At 42.9% G+C, this 27,595-nt stretch overlaps 1 protein-coding gene across 2 annotated transcripts in view; it reads left to right on the forward strand.

Moving 5' to 3' along the window:
- The window catches only part of Fam120a (family with sequence similarity 120A), a 116,259-nt gene extending 90,305 nt beyond the window's left edge, over window positions 1-25,954 (forward strand). Inside the window, exons 11-18 of one of the 2 annotated variants that reach the window (XM_004647560.2) lie at window positions 3,494-3,743; window positions 7,931-8,045; window positions 13,539-13,748; window positions 14,471-14,654; window positions 15,230-15,367; window positions 17,719-17,860; window positions 18,272-18,368; window positions 24,075-25,954. In XM_004647560.2, coding sequence (XP_004647617.1) covers window positions 3,494-3,743; window positions 7,931-8,045; window positions 13,539-13,748; window positions 14,471-14,654; window positions 15,230-15,367; window positions 17,719-17,860; window positions 18,272-18,368; window positions 24,075-24,386 — 1,448 coding nt within the window. In that variant the 3' untranslated portion in view covers window positions 24,387-25,954. The remainder of the gene's footprint in view (window positions 1-3,493; window positions 3,744-7,930; window positions 8,046-13,538; window positions 13,749-14,470; window positions 14,655-15,229; window positions 15,368-17,718; window positions 17,861-18,271; window positions 18,369-24,074) is intronic. The other variant, XM_023707813.1, reaches the window with a different exon arrangement.
- The last annotated feature ends 1,641 nt before the right edge of the window (window positions 25,955-27,595 follow it).

Consider the following 27,595-nt stretch of genomic DNA (forward strand, 5'->3'; position numbering starts at 1 on the left):
CAGAGCCCTGCTTGTTGCTTCCTTTATGTCCCAGAACTCTTGATGCTTGTGGGTGTGAACCTGATACTTGGACATCTCTTAGAATTCTTTATTTATTTATTTTTTTGCGGAACCAGGGATTGAACTAGGGCCCTCGCGCTTGCCAGGAAAGCGCTTATTCTACTGAGCCATCTCCCCGGCCCCTCTTAGAATTCTTTAGTCTATAAGCACTATTTTTAGATTAGTAAATCATACATTAAATGTAAAATGTTGATTGATCTCAACAGTTTTCTTTACAAGGTGAGGGGCCATAGGTGATCTTTCTGTTTAATCAGGATTGGGTTACTTAAGGTAACTGGCCCCTCCTTCTTTTAGCTCCTGGAGCTGGTAGGCCTGAAACCTTAGGAGCTTCCCTCTGGGCATGTACATCTACCTGCAGGTTGCTGCCTCACCTCTTGTGCCTGTCTTGGCCCTGCCTGATGTGTGGTGGGTGCCCACTGAGTACTTGTTAAATGATTGGCCAAAGCTGGGCTTGGTCCTGCACACCTGTAACCCCAGCACTAGGAGACAGAGGCAGGAGGTTTGCCCAGCCTGGGCAGTTTATCAACTTTGTGAGACCCTGTCTAAAAAGAAAAAATAAATTTAAAATCTAAGGAGCAAGGGTGCTTAGTGTGAATACCCCTGGTTTAATTTCCAGTATTGCAACTAAAAAGAAAAAAAGGAAAGAAAAATATTGGCCAAAGGTTTTACACCTGTTAAGTGGTGATATACTAAAAGTTTCTCTAATATTAGACAGAACACTTTGCTGGATGCTGTGGTGTGCCCAGTACTCTGGAGACTGAAGTAAAAAGATGGCCTTTGACTCTGAGGCCATGCTAAATTACAGAGTGAGACCCTGCTATAAGCAAACCAACCAAACAAACCAGAGCACTTTGTAAATATAAAGCCGGTCCAGTGTGCCTTTGCATTTGGAGCAGGCTTTGTGTTCATTGCACCTATTTTCTCTGGTACAGATATCAGTTTCCTAAACTAGCCTTGAGCTTTTTGTGAGTGTTGCAGATGGGCAACACAAATGCTTCGTTCTTTGAGAGAGGACAGGACTCCCCTCAGGAGTCTTCCTGAGCTTCCAGTGCTGCCTACCGCCCTCTGTCAGCTGGAGTCTGGAGGTGCACTGTCTGAGAGGCAGTGTCCAGTGAGGCTTTCAGAGCCCTGGGCAGAGTGGTGGTGGTGATGGGATCTGAGGAAAGGAGGCAGGCAGTGCAAGTGTCACCCAGGCCAGCTATAATGAAAATAAAACAATATATATGACTTGCAAGGCAAGAATTCAGCTGATGAAAGACAAATGTTCAAGATGAAGGTAGATTTAATAAGAATGCCTCTCTTTGACAAACACCCCAAGGAGATTCCTGACATGTGAAGTCTGTGTTTCTGTGATTCACTGAAACCCATTGAGTGTGTATGGGTGTACACGTGTGGGAACTTGGTGGCGGCACCATGTTGTGGGCAGCTCATCCTGAAGCTCCTGTGGTCTGCTTTCTCCTCTTGGGACCATACAGTTTTTGTATTGGGTGCAGGAGAAAGGTAAGAAGAGTGGGCTCTTAGATGGCTCTTGCAAGAGCACAGTGATTCTGTGTATCTGACAAGGCTGCTGCTGGGGAAGCTTCTGGAAGCTAAACTGTGCCACAGGCTGGCATGGAGGGTGCCTTAGATTGTACGTCCAAGGACAGGTTCTGCCTGAGGATGGAGATTTTACTGGTTCTATCAGACACCTAAAAATACTGAATAAAAGCAAATAAGCGTATGTTTATATATGTACGTGTATATCTGTTTTGAGTTGGTGGACTTTTAAATGAGTGCTTTGTTTTCAATATTTCTTTAACATTTAAACACTGAGGGATAGTAAAATGTAAATGAAAGGAGTTTGTCTAATGAAAACTGTTTGGAAAAGGACAATTTTTAGTGACTGCCAGAACTTGTGTGACTGTGGGGCAGTGGGCTCCCTATGCAGGGTTACTGTCAGGAGCCTCCCTGAGGTGTGTCATGATGTTTCCAGGGAGGATACTCACTTGCTCAGTATTACAGTGTGCTTGAGCATTTCTTTCTCTTGCTAATGAACTGTATATCCAAGAAGGTAACTCTTTGATGGTTTTCATTACACTTGAAGAGGTTATTATACTGTCTAACTATATTTAGACCTGAGTGGGGCTGGAGATCCGCCAGTTACTCACATAACTCTGGTATAGTTTTAGAGTCTTCAGAATCTCTCAGCTGCCTTAGGCATTAAGCTATGAGAAAATGAACTCAGAAGGATTGACGTTATTTGGGTAGAATTAATGTGCTGAAGATAAAAATTAGAATTCACAGTCTTGTTCCAGCTTCTGCCCAGTCTCTGGCCTTCAATGGTTGCAAGGTGGAATTTGGTGCTTTAGGCTCCTTTTGAGCTTCTCCTTGGGCAGAGGGCCACACAGTTCCCTAACTCTGGTTCTGGTGTTTGCTGAACTAGAGCAGGCTACTGAGATGCACACCTGGCTTTCACCATGCAGTTGTCACCTACATGCAGGTGATGGGAAATTTTGACATGCCACTTGCAGTAGGAATGTGTTCACTGTATGCTATTCAGTTTTCCCTTTCATTTTTCGAAATTATGTGGGAGAAACACATGTTTTTGTGTTTGTAAGAACTGAGTGCTGGTAGTAGTGGCACATTCCTGTAATCCTTGCCCTTGGGAGGCTAAGGCAGGAGGATCACCACAAAATTCAAGGCCAGCCTGGGCTACATAGTGAGATGCTGTCTCAAGAAGAAAGAAAAAAGCACTAAATGATTACTAGTGGTAAAACACTGTGGCTACAGGTCCTTATGTTTGTATTACATGCACTTAGAACTTCCCCCCATCTTTGGAAATGAAATGTTGGATGGTTTGTCTTAAGTCTTGGTGAATATAATTATTGTATGCTGGCATTAGCTGGGATTTACAGTGTAAAGTATTGCCTCTACTTATGTATTACTGACCACTCTCTAAATTTTACTCTTTATTCAAGTGGAAAGTTTTTAAGTAAAGTGGCTACCCAACTCAAGTTATTGCTCAAATCTAATTTGTGAAAGTGCACAAAAAGTTATTAGCTTACCCGATTTGGATTTTCATGTTCACATAACCAGATAATCGCCTACTTACGTGAATTACACCAATTATTTTTACTAAATCTATTTGTGGACTAAAATATATTGATAAATTTTGTCTAACATCCTTAATTTATATATTAGGTAAATGGAGGAATCAAATCATGATCTGAGTGAGAAGATTATATATGGCCTCACTGAAAATAGAATGGACTGTTTCAGAGTAGAGGGGCAGATAGTGCTCACTCACGAGGGCCTGCTTGCTAAGGAGAGGACCCCTTGCTCTCTGTGAAGCCATCTCTTAAGCCTCGCTGCTAGAGCAGAACAGGTTGTGCTTGTGCAGGTGGACCGCTGGCAAGCTTGCCTCAATGTGCTTCTCTGCTCTTCTTTCCTGTAGTCTCACCAGTGATAATTAAGGAATGGGCAGCTTACAAGGGAAAGTCTCCTCAGACCCCAGAACTGGTGGAAGCTCTGGCCTTCCGGGAGTGGACCTGCCCCAACCTGAAGAGGCTTTGGCTGGGCAAGGCAGTGGAAGACAAGAACCGCAGGATGAGGGCCTTCCTGGCCTGCATGAGGTCCGACACCCCAGCCATGCTCAATCCTGCCAACGTGCCCACTCACCTCATGGTGCTCTGCTGTGTCCTACGGTGCGTGCCAGGCTAGGGGAGTGGGGGGCAAGACCCAGGGTTGAGGGTAGGGTGGGCAACCACGGTATCCAATACCCTCTAGAAAGGATAGAAAGTTCATTCTGTGGGAGTTGTGTACTTGGTTGAGATTGCCCTGACCACATTGATAAATATTCTAGAAAAGCAAGTTATATAAATGCATCATATATTTTAATTTATACTATAAAATAGATATATTTAGTAAACACAAGTCCTGTAAACAACAACACAATTGATTTTAGATGATACTTTTTTTTTTTTGAGACATGGCCTCATTATGCAGTCCAGGCTGGCCTTGAACTCACTGTGTAGCATAGGTTGGCCTTAGATATAGTTTATTCTTAGAGGGATTATATGATATGTTATTCGGAATCCTCCTCTCAAGGTAGATTTCCTCTTTTTTGCCCTTCATTCAGTTAGTGACTTGGTTGGTTTGGATACAAGTATGCTTTGTAGGTTAGAATTACTTTGCTTTGGGTTATGAATTTTTTACCATGTTTCCTTCTCTGTTGCTCATTTGATTCCCACTCTTGCCTGGGGAGCTCTCTCCAGTTGGCCCTGGGACATGTGTCATCTTTTAGTTGGGGGCTTTTCCTGTTTTCTGGACCTACAGGATGTTCCAAGTGTCTTGCATTTTTCTGCTCCATGCCAATTTGTCTGTAGGGGAGCAGCTGGCATCTAGGTCATGGAGCAGGTGTCCAAACCCACTGGGCTGATGAGACATATCTTCTCCAAAAAAGTGAAGGGATTAGATAGCAGGCAAGTAGGGCTAGACTGTGCTAAGTCCTAGAAAGAAATCACTGCTAGGTGTGGTGCAGGTCTGTAATCCCAGCACTTAGGAAGCTGAGGCTGGAGGAGTGCCATGAGTTCAAGGTGAGCCTGGGCTATATAGTGAATGGAAGGGCAGCCTGGAATACATAACAAGGTTCTATCTCAAGAAAAAAAAAATTATACTGATTTATTATATATAAATCAGTATAAAATGTAAGGGAAGGAAGATATAAGGTGCTGAGATGAGGACCAGCCATCTATCTCTGCTATGCTGTCCTGGTACTCTGGCTTTCCTAAGTATATGGTTAGAAATGGTAGGCTGGGGATATAGCTCTGTAGTCTATAAGCACCTGCTTGGTAAGTGCAAGGACCCACGTCTGATGCCTGGTGCCACATGCCATTTTGGCTACCAAAACTGGATGTGGTGGTACATGCCTATAATCCCAGCACTGGGGAGGCTGAGACAGGAGGATCACTATGAGTCCAAACTGAGTAGTAAGACCCTCTACCAAATAAATAAATAAATAAATATTAAATAATTATAATATGAAAATGTTAGGGAGAGATCATTCCTGTTGTGGTAAGAAGTAAAGGTGGAAAAGGTTAAGTAGTTCTCCCCATGCCCTATTCCTGGTGAACTCTTTAAGTAACATTTTTATACTTTGTTCATTTTTTTTTTTTTTTTGTAATGTATTTAGTGCAGGGTCTACAGGGTCTCACTACAAAGATTGGACTCATAGTGATTCTCCTGTTTTCAGCCTCCCAAGCACTGGGATTGCAGGCGTGCACCACCACGCCTAGTCTCAGTTTCCATCTCTGTCTCAGTCCAGCCCCAGGGGTGGGGTCAGCATGGCTCACCAGGGATCAGCCCCCGCCACTGCACCTTGCATAAGCAGGCGCGTTAGTCTGTTGAGCTGTCTGGCCGGCTCTATACTTTGTTAAATTGTAAGAAAAGAACATCCAGGGAAGAACTTCCCAGAAATTCCATAGATAGATTTGGCAGCAAAGAAGGTTTGAAAACATCCTAAAAGCACAGAATAGGAACAGCTGAATAAATGAGATGTCTAAAAGTGGGTTGCTGTTGCTCTGTGCAGGCTTTGGTATTTAACCCGTGGTTGTCTATATGTATATTCTTCTGCTGTCTGCATGTGAGAAGATCTGATGTTAACTGTGGTGTAGAAAAACCCAAATGGAGGAAAGAAGACATTTTTGCCAATGATGCCATGTGGTCCTGCAGCTTTGTTGAGTTTTGAGAGTCTCAGCTGTTAAGAAAAAGAGCAAGGGTCTTAGAAAACTCAGCCTATGGCTAGGACAGTCTTTTAACATTTGTAACTTTAAAAAGAGTCTAGCTAGGGCTGGGGAGGGTTGTCAAGAGTTAGTGCTTCAGGATCTGAAGTACAGTTAGGAAGGTGAACAATTCTCTTGGTAGAGGGTGGTAACCACTCCATGACAGTGTGAGTATACTTAATGCCACTGAAATGGACACTTTCACCAGTGGACACTGCAGATGGTAAGTTTTATGTTAGTTGTATTTTACCACTGTTGAAGCTTACAGGGAGGCAGGTAGGACATGGATACAGACATTCTGAGCAGTCTCCATAGTGTTTTTCATCAACAAGTGGAGGCTTTCTTCATATCACTGTCTCGTTCAGCGAATCCTGATTGAAACTCATTTTGATCATTATATTTAAGGTTTACTGGATTTGATTAGTTATAAGAGTGTGATTTTTGTCACTATAAATATTACCAAAGATTTAGTTAATCTTTTATGTTAGTACTTTATTTAATACAATAGAAATATTTACTGTTTATTCACTTCTGTTGCCTTTCTCCTTCTACTACATAATTTAACCATGGAGTATATATACTCTTTCCCTCTTTCCCTGCCCCTAAATGAGATAACAATTGTTTCTACTTAGTGTTGCTATGACAACAGAAGAACTAGTATATGTAAAATGCTTAGTCCAGTGCCTGGCATGTAATGAGCACATACAGTTCTAGCTTGGAATTTAATGGGAACTGCATCTAATGTGCTTGATGGAAGCCACACCTATACCCCCTTAGTCTCTGTTGCCATAGATGACTATTATAATTATTACAGGAATGAGTTAGGGCTCAGTACTAACTCTGACCTGGGTGTTGTTTACTTGGTTTGAAGATCCAAGAAAGCCTGTTTAGCAAGTGGAGTGGAGGAAGCGTTGTTTGGCATATCGTGGTTCTCTAGACTCCTCACATAGCGATCTATCATCAGAAGGTATTTTTAGTGTTCAGCCGGTAACTTGGTCAGGTCATCCCTAACATCTGTTGAATGTGAGAAATTGGGACCATTCGTCTTACAGGTCTGAGACTTACATGTCTGGTCAGCCATAGACTTTGTCATACCTGATATGGCTTGGGGCTGTATAGTGCCCCAAGGTGTCTGGATCAAGGGCAGTGTCTGTACAAAACAGGAAGCCTAGAACTCTTGGCGAACTCATTGCAGTTAAAGATTTAGAAGTTGATTTCCCTTCAGCTACACACTTGGGGTGCACACCATTTGAATGTGGTAGCTGTACTGATCATCAAGTGTGTTGCTTTCCTCTGGTCACCTCCTCCTCGGGGACCCTTCTAGCACCACCATTTGTCCTCATGCTGCTGAAAAAAGAGCCCTCCTTCTTTTGCTACTTTTCATGATGAGATTTATCTTTTGTTGTAGCCTAAGTGCTGCCTCCTGGCTAAATGAATCAATCCAGTGAATCAGTACTTATGGTGTACTTTCAGGATTTGAATGTTTCATGCGAGTGAAATTGTGTAAAAAAAAAAAAGTCACTGTCTAGCTGGGTGCAGTGACACGTGCCTGTAGTCCCAGCATGCTGGGAAGCTGAGTCAAGAGGATCACCAAATTTTGGTCTAACCTGGGACATGTAGCAAGACCCTGTCCTAAAATTTAAAAGAAGACCAGTTCTTTTATAGTTCAATGTGATGGCCCTGTTTTCAGCACAAAATAGATGGCTAGATTTATCTCCCTGTCTAGGTAGTTTTCAATCTGCAGAATTTATGTCCTCTTTCTAATTATAATAAAGCATACTGGTGATGGGTGAGATGGTACATGCCGTTGGTCCCAGCATCCAGGAGGGTGGCACAGGATGAGTTCCAGGCTGGTCTGGGCTGCACATAGTTGGTTCAAGGCCAGTTTGAAGGACATAACTAGGTACTGTCTCAAAAAATGAAAAAAGCATTCTGATCAGTCATGATGATTATATTTTTATTTGTAATTGACATGATTGTATGAAATTAGAAAAACTGTATAAGAAAGCCTTAGGACCCTCCGTAGAGTGTATCAGTCTCACATTTCCTGCTTTTTCCACATGATGGGTGACTACTTGGTTGTCACACCCAACACTCTTATCCCTTGTCAGGTACATGGTGCAGTGGCCGGGAGCTCGCATTCTGCGGCGTCAGGAGCTGGATGCCTTCCTGGCTCAGGCGCTGTCTCCCAAACTCTATGAGCCCGATCAGCTGCAGGAGCTCAAGGTAATGTATCAACTTTATTTCATTGTCTTGGGAGTCTTGTGGGTTTTGGTGGGGATGTGTAACACAGCTAACCTTCACCAAGCAGAATTGCTCAGTGCACTAAACTAATGATGCTAATTTGGTGTGAATTGAGAGCCTTCAGGGCAAAAGGGACATTCCTGTCTAGTATGGATTTGTCAGTTTGGAAATGATCTATCCTACTTTTGTCAGAGAAAGATTCTCCCTAAACAATGGGTGTTTATTCTTGTTTTTCACATCAGAAACTCTCTTTTTTTATTTTAGGAGAGGATTCCAAACCCTGGGAGGGCTTGATCTTAAGAATTTTCTAACATCTAGCCAGAATTCTTTTTCTTATTTCATTCCATTATTCCTAGTTACAACTTTAGTTTTCTCAAAACAAAAACCAAACAAAAAACTTTGCCCTTCTAGTATTGTAAAATCCCTTTTGAAAAACCACTTGAAGAACAGTGTTACAGCATCATCCCAAAGCCCTTTTTAGTCAGCATTTAACATCATATTGCTTTTAATTTTGCCTTCTAGTAATTCCTTTTGTTCTTTAGTTGTTTTGACAGTATTTATTTTCTCTTAAGTTGTCACCTGATTTTTTAGTGTGCATATGTTTTTCAGTACACTTTTATTGGTTGCGTGCTCATATGACTGTAATTGCTTTCTAATTTCTATATTAAATGTTAGAAAGTTCAAGACCTAAATTTGTAGGTCTGCCTGTTCTTTTTAATATATAGGGTTTTATTTTTTCTTTGCCATCAGTTTTTTTAATAGTTGATTTGTAATCATTTAATCTCTTTTGACAAAATTACCTTCGCTTTAGCTCTTTTTGCTGTTCTTTATGAACGCATCTTTCCCTGCAGAGCAATTTTAGACTTGCTTTATAGGTTTTCAATATTCAACAGGTGGTGCTCAATAAATGTCTGTTTTCCCTAAATTACTATGTTAAATTCTATAATTTATTGTTGAATGGTGCTCACCTGAGGCTTCTGATGACTTTGAAGCAAGCTAAGCACAAAACCAAAATGTAGAATTCCCTCAAATTGTGTTCTTTACTTTGTGGATCAAGCTTTTCTGTTTGTTAGACAGAAATTGTTATTGTCTTTAACACTTTTGTTTCTGGTGTCAGGCAGTGTGGCGGGCCCGGTCAGGTCCTCCCGCGTCCTTCCCGGTGCCCGTCCCCGCCGTCCTCGCTGCAGGCTGTGCTTCAGGGGGTGGAAACACTTTCCTAGCGTGTGGTGCCACCCTCTACCTCTACTCCTGTTTCTCTTGTGTAGATTATTCCTTCAGTATTGACATCCCAGTTCTGAAAATCAGACCTCCAGGGACCAGGTATGCCCACCGAGCCTGTTCACCATCAAGTTACTTTAACCAAAGTCCATCTTATCTCCCATACCCTTTTCATTTTCGGATCCACACACAGGATATAACTTTGGAAAACCAGTCACGCAAAGCTTTCATTTTGGTTCTTTTGAGGTCTTAGTGCTTTCATGATTTTCTGATTCTTCATCTAAGGTGAGACATTTCTAGAGATGTATCAGAATGACACATTATTCCATGTACAGTTGCCTTCTGTCTCACTCATCGCTACCCTGGGTCTTCTTGTGCAGATGGAAGTCGATGATTCCCTTTCACAACCACAGCCCCACCCCAAGGGCTCTATCGTCAGGGTTAGGGACGTTCCGAAAGAGTCCAGCAGGGAAGGCATTTTATTTTTTTAAGATTAAAGATCCTCTCAGCTCTCAAATTGAGGATAATGGGAGTAAATACTAGTCAGTGCTACCAGGATTTCTATACAGAGCTGAGGGTTCCAAAATTCAGTGATAGAAAATTACATTTTAAATTGCCTTTTGACCATTAGAATGTTTTGATACACCAAAAGCAATGGCAGTGCCTGTGGTAAGATGCCACTTGCTATGTCAGATACTGTCACCTCTAGGCTCCCAGGCTACTGTGCCGGGCCGTTACCCAGTTTTGTGGATTTCCCAGGCTTACCCTCTTCTCCCCAGCAGTGTGCCCTGCATACTTGGCCATCAGAGGAGCAAGAGAGGAAGAAAATATACCCCCTTCTGACCATTTGGACTCTTGTTAGCTTTTCTGATGGGAAGTTTGGTTGGGAAAAGACATTGCAACCATTAGATTAAATCAGTTTTTAAGAATTTCATTTCATCCATGCTTTCTCCGTCCACCATGTCCATGAATAATTGAGCGTGTTCTGTGTGGTTCCTTGAGTACCTGTGACAGTGATTGATGACCCTCATTTTTTTCCTGTTATATTTCTTAAGCTCTTCTCCTAGGTTACCAGCATGAATGTAATTATTAAGGTAAAATTAGACCAAACTTGGGTTTTGAGGAGGGTGGGTGAAGGACAAGGAGAAGGAGCTAAACAGTTGTGGTTATTTGTCCAGTCTCTTCTCCTTGTTCTTGGCGTCCCTATAATTGCCTTAAATTCTTTTTAACAGTTCCACATGCTAAATGCAAGTTACAAAAGATGGAAAATGAAGAGCTTTAAAGACACTAGGGGCGTGCAACACATCTGTGATACCTGTAAATTATTTTGCATGTAGGTAAATACAATAAAGTAAGAGTTTGTTGGCAATAAGTCAGAGAAAGTTAATTCATTAGAACTTCATGATTTTTGAGCTAATAAGTCCATATTTGTATTTCTAATAAAGTCAACATCTTTTTCTGCATTTCTTTAGTTGAGCTTAGTGTTAGATACTTTATCTTAGTAAGTGTAGGACAGTGAGGTTAGAGTGTGACTGTTGCAGACATTTCTACAGCCACCACACCTGCGACCTTCAAGTCTGACAGTCTACAGTGGGATACTGGTGGAAATACTGTGTCCTACAGGTGTTGAGACATAGAAGTAAGATGAAACATGTAAAAATACGTGGAATAAAAAGGCAGTGTTTGTATCTATTTATGAAGTTCCCTGTAAGTGTTAAGATACTATTATTTGTATAATTAACATGTGGGGAATGAAGAACACCATGCAGTGTAACTTTTAAAACAACTTTGGGGCTGGGGTTATATCTCAGTGGTGCAGCACCTGCCTGGCAAGCACAAAGTCCTGAGTTCAATTCTCAATACAAAAAAATAAATAAAATTAATTTAAAAAATTAAAAATGTTCAAAGGAAGCCAAATCTACACAGCAAAAGAAATTTTGGGGGCGAGGGAGATAGCTCAGTAGAATAAGCACTTGCCTGGTAAGCACAAGGTCCTGAGTTCAATCCCCAGTATCACAAAAAAAGAAATTTTATTTCTGTTGTTGATGTAGCTTTTAAGAATTTTTTTCTGTTAAATTAGTTGGTATCTCTTATTACTGAAGAGCTATTACTGAAGAGGTGCTAATTATCTTGAAACTGTAAACATCTTTTTTTTAAAGTTTATGTATTTGGTACATACAAAGTCTCACTATGCAGCTCAGACTATAGTGATCCTCCTGTTTCAGCCTCCCCAGCACTGAGATTACAGTTGTGCACCACCACTCCTGGTCTTGGTGGCCTGCTCATCGCGCGGGTGTGGCGGGGGAGGAGACTGGCACTGCATGTAGTGCCAGGGCTTTAATCCCAGTCCCTGTGCTTGCCTAAGCAGGTGCTTAGTCTGCTGAGCTATCTCGCTGGCCGTTAAATATAATTTTTTAAATGAATAAAACATGTTGTTGTCCATCCTCGAGTGTTCAGGCTGGTGTAATCAGTATGTATATGTGTACAGTATAGTCTTGTTCCATTCCTCCCATCAGCAGACTTGGAGAGGAATGCTAGTTCTAACCAGGGTATTTCCTAAATTCAGCTGCAGGTGTCAGTTTGCTGGGACAGTAGTCAGTAGAGGTTGTGACTGCTGCATGTGACCAGCAGCAGCTGTTGGCCAGCAGCTACCTGCACACTGCTACATGTATATTCACAGATGGGCTGTGTGGCATTAAGTGCAGATGTCTAGATAAGACAGGCATCGCTAGAGTATCAACCCTTCTGTTACTTGTCTCCCTTGCCCTTAAACCCACTTTCTCTATTCTCTGGGGTAGGGTAGAGAGGGCCTCAGAGGTCTTGTGCTGGAAGCTGTGGAGTCTTACCTGGTGAGAAGGGATTCATAGTTACCATTCTGTAAAGTTGAGGGGATCAGTGTCCTGGGGTGGCCATGTTTACTGAGGGACACTCTCTCTGTGTAGATACTCTCCAACAGGACCAGGTTCCTCATTCTGTCTTGAGGATTCTCCTTCCTGTCTGCAGCTCAAAGATAGCACTGCTGGGATCTAATTAAACCAAGTACATTCTCTCCATTTTGTTCCAGTTGGGCCCTCTCTTTCTCCATGTTGCACATAAATGTGAAAATATAGCTGATTCCATCACCCCAACCCCACTAGCAGCTTCCTAACAACTGCACAGGGAAAGGAACCAGTTGTGTACGATAGGAGCAGGAGGTGTAGATAAACAGCTTTTAGAGATTTGTGAACAAACTTGTTTGGGCTTTAGAAGGTGAATTACACTGACTTAAAGTTTTTTGAAAAGATTGGAAAACAGTGTTAGTTGATATTGGGAAATGTTGATACAAATTGCACAAAATAGCAGCTAGTCATAAACTCATTAGCATTTGGCACTGAGATGATCTTTTCTCGCAAAGCCATTTTACCTGCCACATGTGGGCATTACTTAGATTGATGTCCCATAAAGTTTGCCTTCTTGAGAAGCTACTGAGATGGGAAGGCAGAAAAACATAGCAGAGGTAAAACTTCATCCTGGATCATCCACAAACTAGGTCCTTCACACACAATTTATGAAGCTCTGACTGCCCTGCCCATCATGTGTGAGAGGAGAGTGTTCTGAACAGAGCAGGCACAAGCACTGAGCACTGAGGACGTACACTTGTGCTATTCCCAGTAGTGTGCACAGTTAAATAAAGTATTTCTTTTAATTGTGTTCTTTCATTTATAAATTGTCCATGTCTCCTAAAACATTCTGACAAGTTTCATTAATGAGGTTCTATCTGAATTATTAACATACAAAGCAACTAAGTATACATTTATTTCAGAATGAAATTATACTGAGTAATTTTTAAATAAATTACCTGAAAAATTGAAACTCTTAAGAGTGCTTCTTTTTGTTACTACATGACCCATGTTCCAGTTTGCAGTATTGAGTGGTATTTCATGAGGGGATTGCAGGGTGCTGAGACTATACATCATTGGGACTGGTGATGTCACATCCAACCTCAAGTACAGTATTACCACACAGTGCAGTGATTTGCAGATGCCAAACTAGATATTTCTGTATGTTTATAAAGCATGCTCTTAAATTTAAATGTGTTGAGCAGCATAAAATGTATTTCTGTTTAGATAAGGTCAGTGCTAGATCAAGATGTTGTGGTAGAGTTAGTGGGTGCTCTTTTGTTAAGGAGTGTTAACTTTGGAGATTTTAGAGGGACAGTGGGAGAATTAAACACAATAGTACTCTTACTCCATAGAAATTACTCTTTTCAATTTAAAGATTGAGAACCTCGATCCCCGAGGAATTCAGCTCTCAGCTCTCTTCATGAGCGGAGTAGACATGGCATTGTTTGCCAATGATGCATGTGGACAGCCCATCCCCTGGGAACACTGTTGTCCTTGGATGTATTTTGATGGGAAGCTCTTCCAGTCCAAACTTCTCAAAGCTAGCCGGGAAAAGACCCCACTCATCGACCTCTGTGATGGTCAGGTATGTAGAATGGTGGGGTGGCTTCCTCTGATCATACTGAAATAGGTCACATGGGCTACCTTTGTCCAGTGCTCATTTTGAAACTTGTGAAAGGACCCAGCCTGGTGTAATAATATTGTCAAATGACCCCCAGTGAGCTGCACTTCTGACAGACCATTGGATCTCTCTGCTCATGGTATTTAGGTTCTAAAATTATCCTTAAACACTGGGTTAGTATGAACTGTTCTTCCTTGTAAACTCAGGGGTAGCTTCCATCCAAGTTCTTGTTCCCACTTTCTCATCTACTAGTCAGCACGAAGCCTTGTTCTGTGTGGATTTCTGCTCACAGATCCCTCATTTAATATGTCTTGCTCATTTGTGAGCATTGAGTTTACTGCCAAAAGCACAGAACTGTTGAAGGAATCTTCTCCACAAGGCACATCCTGTGCTCACAGACACTGGGCAGCACTCAATGTAAACAGTGAAATCACCAACAACATGGACATTCGTTTGCAGTGTGAACTAAAGCAGGCAGACTGATGTTGTTTGGTTTGCTGTTATCCCCTCCCCTGCTTTATCCAGGTCTACAAATGGTCAGAAAAATGCCCAAGTATTGTTTTGGGGGTTATGGACAAATGCCAGAAGTAAGAGAGTGTGCAGATATAGACCTTCTGCAGTGTCTGATATTTTAACAGTGCTCGTTTAAGTTGAATAACCCTTTCACCTGCCATTTCCTTTGCTAGGCTGAACAGGCTGCCAAGGTAGAGAAGATGCGGCAGAGCGTCCTGGAGGGGCTCAACTTCTCCAGGCAGAACCACCCGCTGCCCTTCCCGCCACCTCCTGCTCTGCCCTTCTATCCCGCCTCTGTGTACCCTCGGCACTTTGGGCCCGTCCCACCCTCTCAGGGAAGGGGCCGAGGCTTTGCAGGTGAGTCACATGACAGACCTCATGAAGATGGGAGCAGACTGTGCAGTTCTCCTAGGAGCCAGGAGCTATAGCTTGCTGTGCTGTGCTGTGCACATAGCTGGGGGTCTGAGAAATGTCATAGCAGCAGTTCTTCAGATTAGCAAGGCAGCAACTAGATCTCAGAGGAATTCATGAGAGAAAAGAAAGATTGTCATCAACATGCATGCAGAAGCTGCAGTGTAAAAATCTGTCAATATAGCTGACAACTCTGCTTTTTAAATTTTTTTTTTTTTTCTCATATGGAAAATAATTCAAGCCAAGGCCAGAGAGAATTATCTTCAAGTACATGTCTCCCAGGGCTCACTTGAGCCCTAAGCTAGAGCTCTGTTCAATATCCTACTGCAGTGAGGGTGGCCTGTCATGCTAGCCCCTGGGGACAATGGGTACAGAACAATGAGGTGGCAAGAGGGGCCAGGAGAACCCTCCCTATCAGCTGACAGAGATGGGGTTTCTCTTCGTGGTCTCATACCTAGCAGCCCCCTGGAGTCCCATCCCTCATGCTTTCCCCCTGTCTCTCTCTGCCCCGGGTCCCACAGGAGTCTGTGGCTTTGGAGGCCCCTATGGGGAAACGGTAGCAACAGGCCCTTATCGTGCCTTCCGGGTGGCAGCAGCATCGGGACACTGTGGAGCCTTCTCAGGCAGTGACAGCAGCAGGACTAGCAAGTCCCAGGGCGGTAATTATACTCACACCCCTCCCAGAGCTTTTGCCTACAGTACTTCCTCTGCTCTAGAACCTGGCATCTTCCTTCCTTCCTTCCTTCCTTCCTTCCTTCCTTCCTTCCTTCCTTCCTTCCTTGACTGTTTTTGTGAGCTGTCTCCAGCATAGCACCTTCCTTGTGGACCCCTGACCTACCTCACCCCTCTACCTTCGGGGCTCTCAGAGGCTCTGCCGTAGCTGTCTCTTCTTTCAGGGTAGAGCACTGAGTGTCCCTGTAGAGCAGAGCCCTCTGTGTACTTGGTGATCTGACCACAGCTTGTGCTCCTTGGCTGAGCTGCTAGCCTGCTCTGTGGCTCCTCTCCCAACAGTTTTCTTTTTAGTAAAGGTACTCAAGTTTGTGTAGAAAGTACTATTGGATACAGAACTCCTGGCATAAAAAGCTTGTCGCTTTTTTTTTTCCCTTGTCCATAGAAATGTTTTTTAAGGAATGATCTAGCCACACACCTATAATCCCAGCACTTAGGCAGGAGGATTGCTAGGAATTCAAGGCTACCCTGGGCTATGTAGTGAGTTCAAGGCCAGCCTGAACTATGTAAGGATACACTGTCTCAAAACAAAAAGAGAGAATATAGAAAAAAAAAAGAAAGGACAGAAAAAAAGGAAGGAAAGAAAAATAAAACCTTTAACTTCCCATTGTTTCTTTTTCATTAGTCTTGCCAAGGAGAAGAGAATCTTGACATTTAATTTGGAAATATTATGATGCTACTGTCATTTGAGGCTCGTGACTTGCAGTTCTGTTCTCATCCCACATTTGGGCACTGCAGGTCTAAATTTGGCCAGCGGTCATATTGCAGGACTGTCTAGACACATTTGGAGAAATGCTTAAGAGAGGCGAGCCCTTCTTTTTCCCTGTTAGATAGTGTTTTTCTAGCTCACTTGGGCATGTAGGGAAGCCAGTAGGAAACCTTGGGTACAGAAGGGAAATGGCATGCATGCCACCCAGCTAAAGCCACTGGAGGCCCCTCCCCTCTGTCACATAGCCTCCAGCAGGGCTTTGCTGCTCCACAGATGCACCTCCTGCAGCTTGCAGCCCTGCATTATCTGCTGCTTGACATTCCTTGGGTAGCCTGGACACTGGCCCTGGCCTGTGATTGAGGAAAGACAGGAGAGGTGACACTGGATAGTGCTTGGTGCAGAAGGCACCAGGAATTGCCTTTCTGACTTTACTGCCAGAGTGTCAGAAGTTCAGACCTGTGCTCTCCTGTCTGGTGGCCACATACCGTTGTGCACTATAGCAGTGGCCAGGAAGTACACATGCACACTGGGCTTAAGGGACAGCAAACAGACATAAAGAGGCTCATTGATTTTATCTTGACTACACATTCAAATAGTATTTGGGAGATATTGGGTGAAATAAAATACATTGTTAAGCTTATTTCACCTTTTTCTCAGGACTTTTATCATATAACTATGAGAATGCCTCAGGACTGTCATACATTTCTGCTGGCTGGGGGCATGCAGCCCCTGTGATGGTCGTGGGTGCCAACACCATGATGGTGGAGAGTTTATGATCATTTATGCCCCCACCAGCCAACAAGTGCTCAGGGTTTTGTTGTATCAGAAGTTTTGCTATTGGGGTCAGGGAGATGGCTCAGTAGAGTAAGCGCTTGCCTGACAAGTGCAAGGGCCTGAGTTCAATCCCTGGTTCCACCAAAAAAAAAAAAAAAGAAGTTTTGCTGTTGTTTTAAGAATTTGAGAGGGCTGGGGAGATAGCTCAGTAGAATAAGCGCTTGCCTGGCAAGTGCAAGGGCCTGAGTTCAATCCCCAGTTCTGTTAAAAAAAAAAAAAAAAAAAAAAATTGAGACTTTTCCTAGATGGGAAAACTTTAAAATATGCAAGCTGCCCAAAATCAGGGAAATTGATGAATAGAGTGATTATGTAAGACTGCTGACAGAAATTCTAATTTAACAATACAAGAGCTATAGAATATATATATTATTTTCTTAATGTTTGGCTAAGGAAATAAACTTGAAATTATCTCCCTACAGAAAAAAATACCGAGTGTGCAGTTCCATCTGTATTGTACAAGGTGTGCCAGATGCACCAGTGAGAACCCTTGAGTCTATCTCTAAAGCAGTTTGCACATTTAAGTTTAGAGCCTAAGTTAGTTGTTGCAGGTTCCCAGACAGTAGGGTAAATCAAGCACCACACACAGAGAGACCTCATAGAAAATTTAAAAAGAGAGATAAAGGGCTTCTTACTAAATAGAAACCCACACTGCAAAGAAGTTGCTTGCTTGCTTCTCTTTATTGGTTTTAATTTTGTGATTGTAAAGATTTTGTCTTCTCATGTATTTTTTTTGTGCAGGAGTCCAACCTATACCTTCTCAGGGAGGGAAACTAGAAATTGCTGGCACTGTGGTCGGCCACTGGGCTGGAAGCCGGCGGGGCCGTGGGGGCCGAGGCCCCTTCCCACTGCAGGTGGTCTCTGTAGGAGGACCTGCAAGAGGGTAAGTGCCCAGAGCATATCACAGCCCCTGATGTGCTTATTATTCCTGTGAGCCTAGCAGGAGTGTTATTTCATTAGACACATTCTTCTTCAACATAAATTTTAGTACCTGAGGATTAAACCCAGGCAGCTCAGGGCCATATCCTGAGTCTTTATAATTTACTTGGAGACAGAATCTCACTAGATTGCCCCAGCTGTCCTTATTAGCCACACAGTATTCAATTAGTTACATTTAAAAAATATTTTTTAAAGTATTTTTCGATTTGAATACCTTGGTATGACCCAAGAAAGTAAGATTGATTCTGTGGAATAAGTCTTCAGTATATAATGCCTCAGAACATAAGGTCTTATTGTAAATGCAGTCTGTGACAGATTGAGTTCTATTTGTTCTTATCCTTTTTTGTTCACTTAGGCGTCCAAGAGGAGTTATTTCCACCCCTGTGATTCGAACATTTGGGAGAGGTGGAAGGTACTATGGCAGAGGTTACAAGAGCCAGGGAATAATCCAGGTAATGACCCTACCACGTGTGTTCTGTCACTTCCTGCCTTTTCCAGTACCTGTGTTGAGACTGAGGAGTGTGAGCATGTTCTGTGAGCATCTGGACTCTCTCCCTGTACCTGGCACATAGGAGCTTCCAGATGTGTATCCCCTCAAGTGCCCTAGTTGTTCCCCTGTCATTTGAGATCCTGTTCAGAGTACACTGTCCTTTGCTGCGACCCTGTGGTCTTTGGCAGTTTTTTTCCCTCGTGGGAGGTAAGAACTCAGGCTTCCTGGGACACTGCTTTGCCCAAATGGACCCAGCCTGTCCGTATCTGTGAGCTTGCTGGTTTCTTTCATGGGAAATGGCATTTCAAGACCACAGTCTTGGCACCGATGGGTACATATTTCCACAAGATTGGTCATGGTTTCTGATATGGATGGTTCTATTTGCTCACCAATAAACATATACATGATCTACAGGATTTTTAAAAGATAAGTTCCTCATGAATTCCTGCTGTTGTTTCTAGTTCAAACTAAAGACTTATGGTTTCTTATTTTACCTCCTCTCCTGTGTCCACGTGTCCTGTCCTTTCCTGTTTGTGGGCTTTTCCTGTGGACAGCATTAGGGATGGAGAGTATACACATAAGTATGCTCACTCCCATAGATACATATGTGCTGCCACTGCTTCCTGCCTCAGTGAAATACTTCATGAATCTGTATTGAATTTTCCTGTTCCACTTTAGGAATCTTACTTTGCCTCTATTATACCATCTGAATATCCTTTCTTCTTTCTTGAGAATCTTGGTGCTTAGAAAATCAAGGGTTGACTAAATTAGAATATCCTATAATGAGTCATTGCTTCATCCCAGATTGCACAAACTGACTCAGAATACCTGTTCACACTACTGTCACCATCATCATTCACTGTGAATAGTTAAAAGAAAATGTTGTAAGCCAGGTGCACTGGCACACACCTGTTATCTCAGCTACTAAGAAGCTGAAGAATGGAGCTCTCTTGAACTTAGTGTGACATGGTAAGATAACATCTTCTTAGAAAAAGAACAGAGGAAAAAAAGAATGTTTGTATATAACCTTATATTCTCCCAGCCCTCCTTCATTTTTAAGAAATAGCTGTACTGCTCCTACCTGTATTGTCTTGGCAAATGACCAGGACCTGCTATACTGTTACCTCATTTGTTTCACAAGGACCTTTGTGTCCTATGTCCTCAGCGGGCCTCAACTGTGTGTCTGTTCTGATTTCTGAAACCATTTCCTCAGGGGCTTTGCAGAGAGGGCTCCTGCAGGGAAACAGTATTTGTGTGAATGAGAAGCCTGTTTCCTTTATCAGAAGGCACTGGTGCCCAGTGTCTCCTCAGTTACTTTATGTGGTTTTCTTTATGTATAAGCTTTGCTTTGAAGTCCCTGCAGATTTAACCTAGTGCCTAGGTGGGTTATGGCTGTGTGGAAAGTTCATAGCATTTCTTTAGGTGCCACAGGGTTGTTTGCTCTGGATTGCAGTGCTCAGTGTGATAGGAACTCTTCCCACATTGCAGCTTCAAATCCCTGTTTCAGAGCTTCGAGGTAGCAGTGTTTGGGCTTGTTATTTTTCTTTGCTTTGCCTTCATCCTCCTGCTGGTTCATCTATGCCACTACCACATTTGGTAGATCCTTCTTTTTCTTTATATGTAGCTCACAGATGTACAGTTCTTTTGTTTAAAGTGTAGAATTCAATAGTTTGCTTTTGTAAAGATTTTTAAAGCAGTTTTAGGTTTAGAGCAAATGAAAGTAGTACAGAAATTTCCAATACAGCCCTGCCTTCCATGCCACCCACTCCTGTCAGGGCGCTGTGTGTCACTGCCAGTGAGCCTGTACCACACCACCACCACCCACATTCCAGAGCTTACGTGGGGGCTCATTCTTGGTGGTGTGTATTCTATGGGTTTTAGTACCTGCATCATGAGACATATCTGCTGAGATACCATAGAGAGGCTTATTTCACTGCCATAAAAATCCCCCATGCTCTGCCTGTTTGTTTCTCTCCTAAAATCCCTGGCAACCACTGATCTTTTTACTGTTGCTACAGATTTGACTTTTCCAGAATGTGAGCTAGAGGGAATTACACAGTATGTTGTCTTTGCAGACTGTCTTTTCTTCGTGGTGTATATTTCAAGTTCCTCCATATCTTCTGTGGCTAGATAATTAACTCATTTCCTTTTAGCTGAATAATAAACTGGATATAACAGAGTTAGTTCCATTCATCTACTTAAGGACATCTTTATGTTTATTTTTATTTTATTTTATTTTTTTGGTGCTGGGGAGTCAAACCGAGGACCTTGCACTTGCCAGGCAAACACCTATGCCACTGAGCTACCTCCCTGGCCCTACTTAAGGCATCTTGATAGCTTACAGTTAGAGCAGTATCATTTTCCAATCAGGTTGTTTGTGATTCTGTGGCCTTCCATCTGTTCTGTAGGTTAAGCAGTTCTCACTGCTAATTTCTAAATATTTCACCCTAAAAAGAAAGCCTTTACCCATTACAAGTCATACCCTAATCCTCTTGCCCCTGCCAGTCGATGCCAATCATTATGTTTTGTGTCTCTAGGTTTCTCTGTTCTCTACATTCCATATACACATACATGTTGCATCAGTTGTCAGAACTTAATTCCTTTTTACTGTGGAATTATGTTGCATGGTATGTATATATCACGTGTGCTTCCCTACTGGTGGACTTGGGAGTTCTTTTTACTGTTTGGCTCTGTTGAATAACGTAGCCATGATTATCTGGCTACAAGTTTTTATTGTGGATATGTGTTTTCAGTTCCCTCAGACATGTAGCAAGGAGTAGAGTAGTCTGCTCCTGTGGTCACTGTGTGATACTTTGAGAAGCTGAGAGTGTTGTGGGAGCAGCATTTCACTGTACATTCCCCCCAGCACTCTGTGAGGGCTCGGATACCACCTCATCCTTGACAGCACTTGGCATGCTTTCCATCTTTCTCATTCTTGCCATCATAGTGTTCCGAAGTAGTATTGCATTGTTGTTTTGGTTTTGGTTTTGGTTTTCCTATCTTCATTTCTTTCTGATTAATTATTTTTTCTTTTTCTTCTTCAAGTTTTATCAAGTTTATTCATTTTCATGTCTCTTCTTACTGAATTTTCATTTCTGGAATGCTATTTTTGTCTTGACTTTTTTTTTTTTTTTCTACAGGGTGTTTAGGGTCTCACTACTAGATTGGACTCGTAGTGATCTGCCTGTTTACAGCCTCCCAAGAGCTGGGATTACAGAAGTGCGTGGGAGCAAGGCCGGCATGGCAGGCCCCAGGGATTGAACCTCTGGCCCCTGTGCCTGCTTGCAGGCGCTTTAATCCACTGAGCTGTTTAGCCAACCCTTTTCTTGACTTCTTAGAGGTTTTTTAAACCTCATTTTCTAGTTTTTTGAGCTTGATGTATGATGTCTTTTTTGTGTATTCTGTCATTCTCTTTGTCTACTTTGAATGTAGAGGAGGCACTCAGGATGTCTCTTTCATGCGCAGGTCTTTCTCAAGTGCTTATCTATACAGATGTGGCGCCATCTTTTCACTCTCATTTTTGTTTTTTTAGAAGGATTTTTTTTTTTTTTTTGCTGGCTCAGGCTACCTTAAATGTGGGTCTGGTGCAGCATGTGGACCTGGGGATCGAACTGCGGTCCCCTTATGCCTGAGTTTGCCCAAGCAAGCACTTTAAACAATTGAGCTAACCAGCAAGGCCCCTTGCTCTCATTTCTGATGGTATTGTATGATTTGATTCCACCATGTTGCTTCCTTTTACACACTCCTAGGTAAGGTTAGGCTTTGCACATTTTGAGAAAGACTGAAGGCTTGAGCAGCCTTACTATGCTGTTGTTTTCTTCCAAGTTAAAAGTACAATGGTTGCCTCTTACAGGTTTCTGGGCCTTCTCTTTCCTTGCTTTTGCTGTCTCTGTCCATTCATTCCATTTTCACTTGCTCCCAGTACTTGCAGTGCTGAGTCCTCTCCTGTTAGCTCAGTTCCCAGCAGAGATTCTGCCCAGTGGAGGAAGCTGCTTGGCTCCCCATGTGGAGTGGTCACAGTGTCAGAAGGAACTGCCACTGGTATGGAGGCTCACAGCAGGAGCCAGTGTAAAGAGGTGCTGTGCTTTTTCTGTACACAGGAAAGCCTGCCATTTTTCTCAGTGTCTTGCATCCTCTGTGAACACCCTGCCCTGTCATGTGGGGAGTGCATGCTTGTGTTCCCAATTCTTGCAGTAAGCACCCAGAAGGTAGCTGCCTTAATCATCAGTGTTAGTTTATTGCTGAGTGTGAACTGTAAGAGAGGGTGAGTACTAGGATTTAAAAGGGTGTGTGGGAGGTTAAAAAATTCAATATTTGTTTTCTTTCCTCTATGATCTTACTATATTTTTATATTAATTTTCAGTTTAGGCTGGGGATGTTCCTTAGTGGTAGAATGCTTGCCTACCATGCATAAGGCCCTGGGTTCAATCTTCAGAACTATAGAAATGGAACTCATTTTCCCAGAGTCCATGGAAATGGCCATAGCATTGACTTGGGATGCAATGTGGGTATTTCTGATCTTTAGAATTGGGAGCTCTGAGAGTAGAGGACACTTGCTTGCTAGTGAGGTTGTAAGTACACTCCCTATCCTGGACAGAGAGAGTGGACTTTGTCTCCAATAAGGTGTATAAACATTTGCTCAAAAAAGGAGGACTGGAAGCTGCTGGAGGGCACCACAGTCTCATGGTGTCAAGGGCACTGGGCAAGGAGCTGGGAGGCCTTTGAATAAGAAGACATCTGGGGGCCAGGGAGATGGCTCAGTGGAATAAGTGCTTCCCTGGCAAGTGCAAGGGTCTGAGTTCAACCCCTGGTTCTAAAAAAAAAAAAAAAAGAAAGACATCTGATATCCTTCAGCTCTTATTCTGTCTGTGCCAGGGGTTCTGGGTTCTGGCGAGTAGTCATAAAGGACACTGCAGTCATATGTTGCTGATTGTCACAATTTGGTGCCAATGCCATTGGCTTCTGATGGATGGAAGCCAGAAGAATAGTTGAGCACCCTGCAGCACCCAGGATGGCGCGATGGCAGGATTGTCAGGAACACAGTGTCATGTGCCAAACTGTGGGGTGACCTGGTCTGTGAGAAAAGCCACTGAGTATCTTAGGCTGTCTTCATCATCCTCAAAGAGAGCCTGTATTTCTGAAAATGTGCTGCATCAGGCTCAAGGTTCATTTTTCCCAGAGAATGATTTTTAAATCCATTAAGAGAAAGATAGGGACCATTCAGAAGTTTTTCACAAGCCCGTGTGCAGATCTGTTTCTTGTCAAAACTGTCTAGTGTTAACTTGTTTCTCTGGTCAGGATGGGGCATATGTGCTGTTGCATGTTCCAGGCAGATGTGGGAGACTGTGTTTATTTTTGGAGGTGCAGGGCCGCAATCTTAGTTTCAGAGTGGACTCACTGGGGAGTACTTTTACTTTCTATGATGAGACGTTGTACAAGGGATTGGTTAGAGCTCCTGAAGCAGGGCTTCAGTCATCTCCTCTGCAGGACGGTGACTATAGAGAAGTTGAGGGAAGGGGCTGCAGGAGGAACTGAGACAGAAAAAGCTTCATCATATTGGTGTCAATCTGTCGCTTTCTGTTCTTCCATCTGCAGAGATTAGAGCAACACTGGTGCACTCTGCTGTTTGTTCAAAGCCGCTTTGTTATTTGTCCTTCCTCTCAAACAGGGCAGACCTCCTTATGCTGCTTCGGCAGAAGAAGTGGCCAAAGAGCTGAAGTCGAAATCTGGGGAATCGAAGTCCTCTGCAGTGTCTTCAGACGGGTCCCTGGCTGAAAACGGAGTGATGGCTGAGGAGAAGCCGGCACCCCAGATGAATGGGAGTGCAGGTGACACGAGGGCCCCAAGCCACTCCGAAAGTGCCTTGAACAATGACTCTAAAACGTGCAATACAAATCCTCATTTAAATGCACTAAGTACAGACAGCACCTGCCGCAGGGAGGCTGCTCTGGAGGCAGCTGTCTTAAATAAAGAAGAGTAAACTTATTTTTTATAGAGGGTGAAGGATGCTGGAAGGGTAAGGATTTAGAAATATCTGGAGAGAAAGAGAGCCTGCAGTTACGTACATTTTGTCCTTTCCGTAAGAGAAAAATGAGGACTTTGGAAATTCAGATCCCTCTTTGATATCAGAGAAACAACACATTTTTAGTTTTAACCAGTTGTAGTCAAAATGCTACAATAAAACAAAAGAAAGAAAATGAAGAGCATTTGACTCCCGCACTTAAAATGAAGTACACATAAAGTTTAAACTGGTTATGACAAAAGCCTATAGTTGTGTTTCTTGAAATATAAAGAAAACAAATTTTGGCAGTCTTTAAGTATATATAGCTTAAAATATAATTTTTAGCATTTGGCACCATATGTATGCCATTGTATTTGATTTTGCATTATTGTTTCACAATGAAGCTTTGTTTAAGGCTTTGATTTTTATGATTATGAAAGAAATAAGGCACAACCACAGTTTTTCTTTCTTACTTAAATTTCATCACTGTTGATGTGGTTCTTTTGTGTTTAAAAAAGTGCAACTATCGAAACTAAAAAATTATAGAGTAATATTGCCGTTCTGCTGATTTTAAATATACAGTACATCATACATACTTTACAAGCAAGTTAACTGGAGATAAAGTTGAAATCATTGAAGATTCAAATGACCTTTCAAAATCAACACAATGTGTTCTGAAACTTTTTGTGACTAATACCATGCATCTGTGATCAATGAACTATGTGGTTTTGAATCAGACATAGACCATTAGTACTACTACTTGAGCTAAACTTCTGCATGGTTCATAATTTTTAAAGTGTGTAGTTAATATTATGCATGTTATTGTCCTTTCTTCCATTCTTACCAGTATGTGCCCATTTGCAAAACAAAAATGCTAATAATCAGTAATAGTCCTATAAAAATGTTAACTCTGTTTAGTCATTGATCTTGCTCTAACCTTAAAATTTTGTGATTATTGACCTCTGTTGCATTTATTCTAAAACCCCCCAAAATTATCTAGCCGTTTCAAATATCAACATCACCCTGGTGTATTCACTGCTGTATGCATTATTGTTCTTTGTTGCTGTTTTATGCCTTCATATTAGCAAAATATGAAATTCTGTGAAAAAAAAAACCCTTTGATCTTAAAAAAAAATATCACCACCCCCCCTTCTGTAGCAGGAAACAAATTGCTTGTTCTTGAGAACTTTCCCATCAAGAATTTAGTAGAAGCAGGTATACTTCTATCATTTTGATGTTTTTGTTAATGTTTCCAAACAATGTACTTTGAAATCAGAATCACTTCTTATCGTTTTCATATACTTCTGATGCTCTTCATCACATTAGTGATCAGAAATGAGGTGTAATTCCCCAAACCCCTGCCCGCAAGAGCTAAGTAGGATCTTACTGTAAGTTGAAGGGAGTTCTGCCCTAACTCATGGATTGTGAAGAATGAACTGCTGTTGGGTCTGATTGACTGTCGATGGATTGTGGTGTGGCGTATCTGGAGGCTATTGAATGCAACTTACAATGCTTAATAAAAATCTTTATTCTTTTAGTATAAAGTATGGTGTGGCCTTTAAATTATCACTTATAAAATAATAAATTTTACAGAGGGTTTTTTTTTTTATTTTTTAAATTGAGGTGGCTCCTGAGAAGCTGTCAGATAACTACAATTTAGAAATATTGTGTCCTTTCTAAGTAATTCCATGTTTCTGGCTCTAGGGGACCATTAATACATAGTTGGTAGAAAAGTTATGTTGACTTGCCAAGTTTCATGCAACCAAGGATATTTCTCTGATGGAGCGAAGAACACTTTGTTTCTTGAGAAAGGATGTGTGTAGTTCAGATTGGCCTTGAACTGAATATTGTAGAGGCTGGCCTGGAATTTATAGCCATCTTCCTGCCTCATTCTCATTCTCCTAAATGCTGGGATTACAGGTGTGTGCCCCATGGTAACTTTTTTTTTTTTTTTTTTTTTTAAGCACAGGATAATTTTCTTTTCTTCTTCTTCTTTTTTTTGGCATATTTGTTTTACCTTTTAAAACTCGGAGTTAGAGGTGGTTTGTTTGCCTCTCATGCATTTGACTTGCAGCCTGGCTCGCGACCCAGCCCAAGGGGAAGCCGCGGTCCTGGGGGTGGGGCTTTGCAGCAGGGGTGGGGCGTCGCTAGTATTGTCCCGCCCCGCAGCCGGAGTGCGCACGCAGCCCTGGGCGGTGCCAGCTGTGCCGCGGCCAGAGGGTCGCTGTAAGCTCCCACTGTCGTGTTTGTTCCCTGTAGCCTGGCTGCGTGCTTTGGGCTCGAGTGGACAGGTTTGCCCGGACCGACCCCGGGGTTAATGAGGGCCTCTGTAACCCCAAGCGATCTCGGGTCAGAGCTGGGCGAGCCTTCCGAAGGCCTCGTGCCGCCCCTGTGTACAGCTGGGATGAATTGTCCCGTTTTCTAGAAGATTGAACCCTTAGGTTTTGTAAGGGATAAAACAACCTCGCTCCTGTACCCCCTTTCATCCTATCCCCACCGCATCCGGGACCCGGCTTGCGCTCCTCCTCCCCCTTTTACTTTCCGCTGCCGCCCGAGCTCCAGCCACCAGCTCACCAGGAAACCACTGTTCTGGGGCGGCCTAGGCTGCGCCGAGCGAGTTGGAGCACTCGCAGCCCAACACCTGTCAGAAGAAAGGCTCTGGAGGCAGACTTGTCCGACAGGCCTCAGGCATCCCGTGCCAGCAGTGCCTCCCCCAGCGACAGCCCAAACCTCGCCATTTCTGAGTCCCCTGTGGGCTCAGCTTCACCCCCATTCGAGCAAAGCTAAGTGGTTGAAGCAGACTGCTGGCAGAGAGGGTCCAGGGCACAGTAGTCCCACTGAAAGAAAGGCAGACCTCTCGCCTATGTCGCTTCTGTGGCAATCAGGTGTACCCACCCTCCAGCGAGTCTAATAGCTCTTAAGACAGCACCAAGTGCTCTAGGCCCTAAAGGGCTTGTCTGCGTGTTCAAATCAATGGGAGAGGAAGGGAGAAGGTCTGGGAGACTCTACAATTGAAGTTGGCCAGAGACACTGGCCACTTCCACACTAGAATTGCAGGGGGAAAATGCAAAGCCTGCTGCTGATTTGACTGGAGGAGCCAGGGCAGAGGGAGGCTGTGTGTGACACTGACCAGGACTCGGGACTGATTCTGAGGATGGTCACAGACTCTCCTAGGTGATTTTTTTTTT

The sequence above is a fragment of the Octodon degus genome, unplaced genomic scaffold (assembly GCF_000260255.1).
Source record: "Octodon degus isolate 3935 unplaced genomic scaffold, OctDeg1.0 scaffold00312, whole genome shotgun sequence".
NCBI classification, from domain to species: Eukaryota; Metazoa; Chordata; class Mammalia; order Rodentia; family Octodontidae; genus Octodon; species Octodon degus.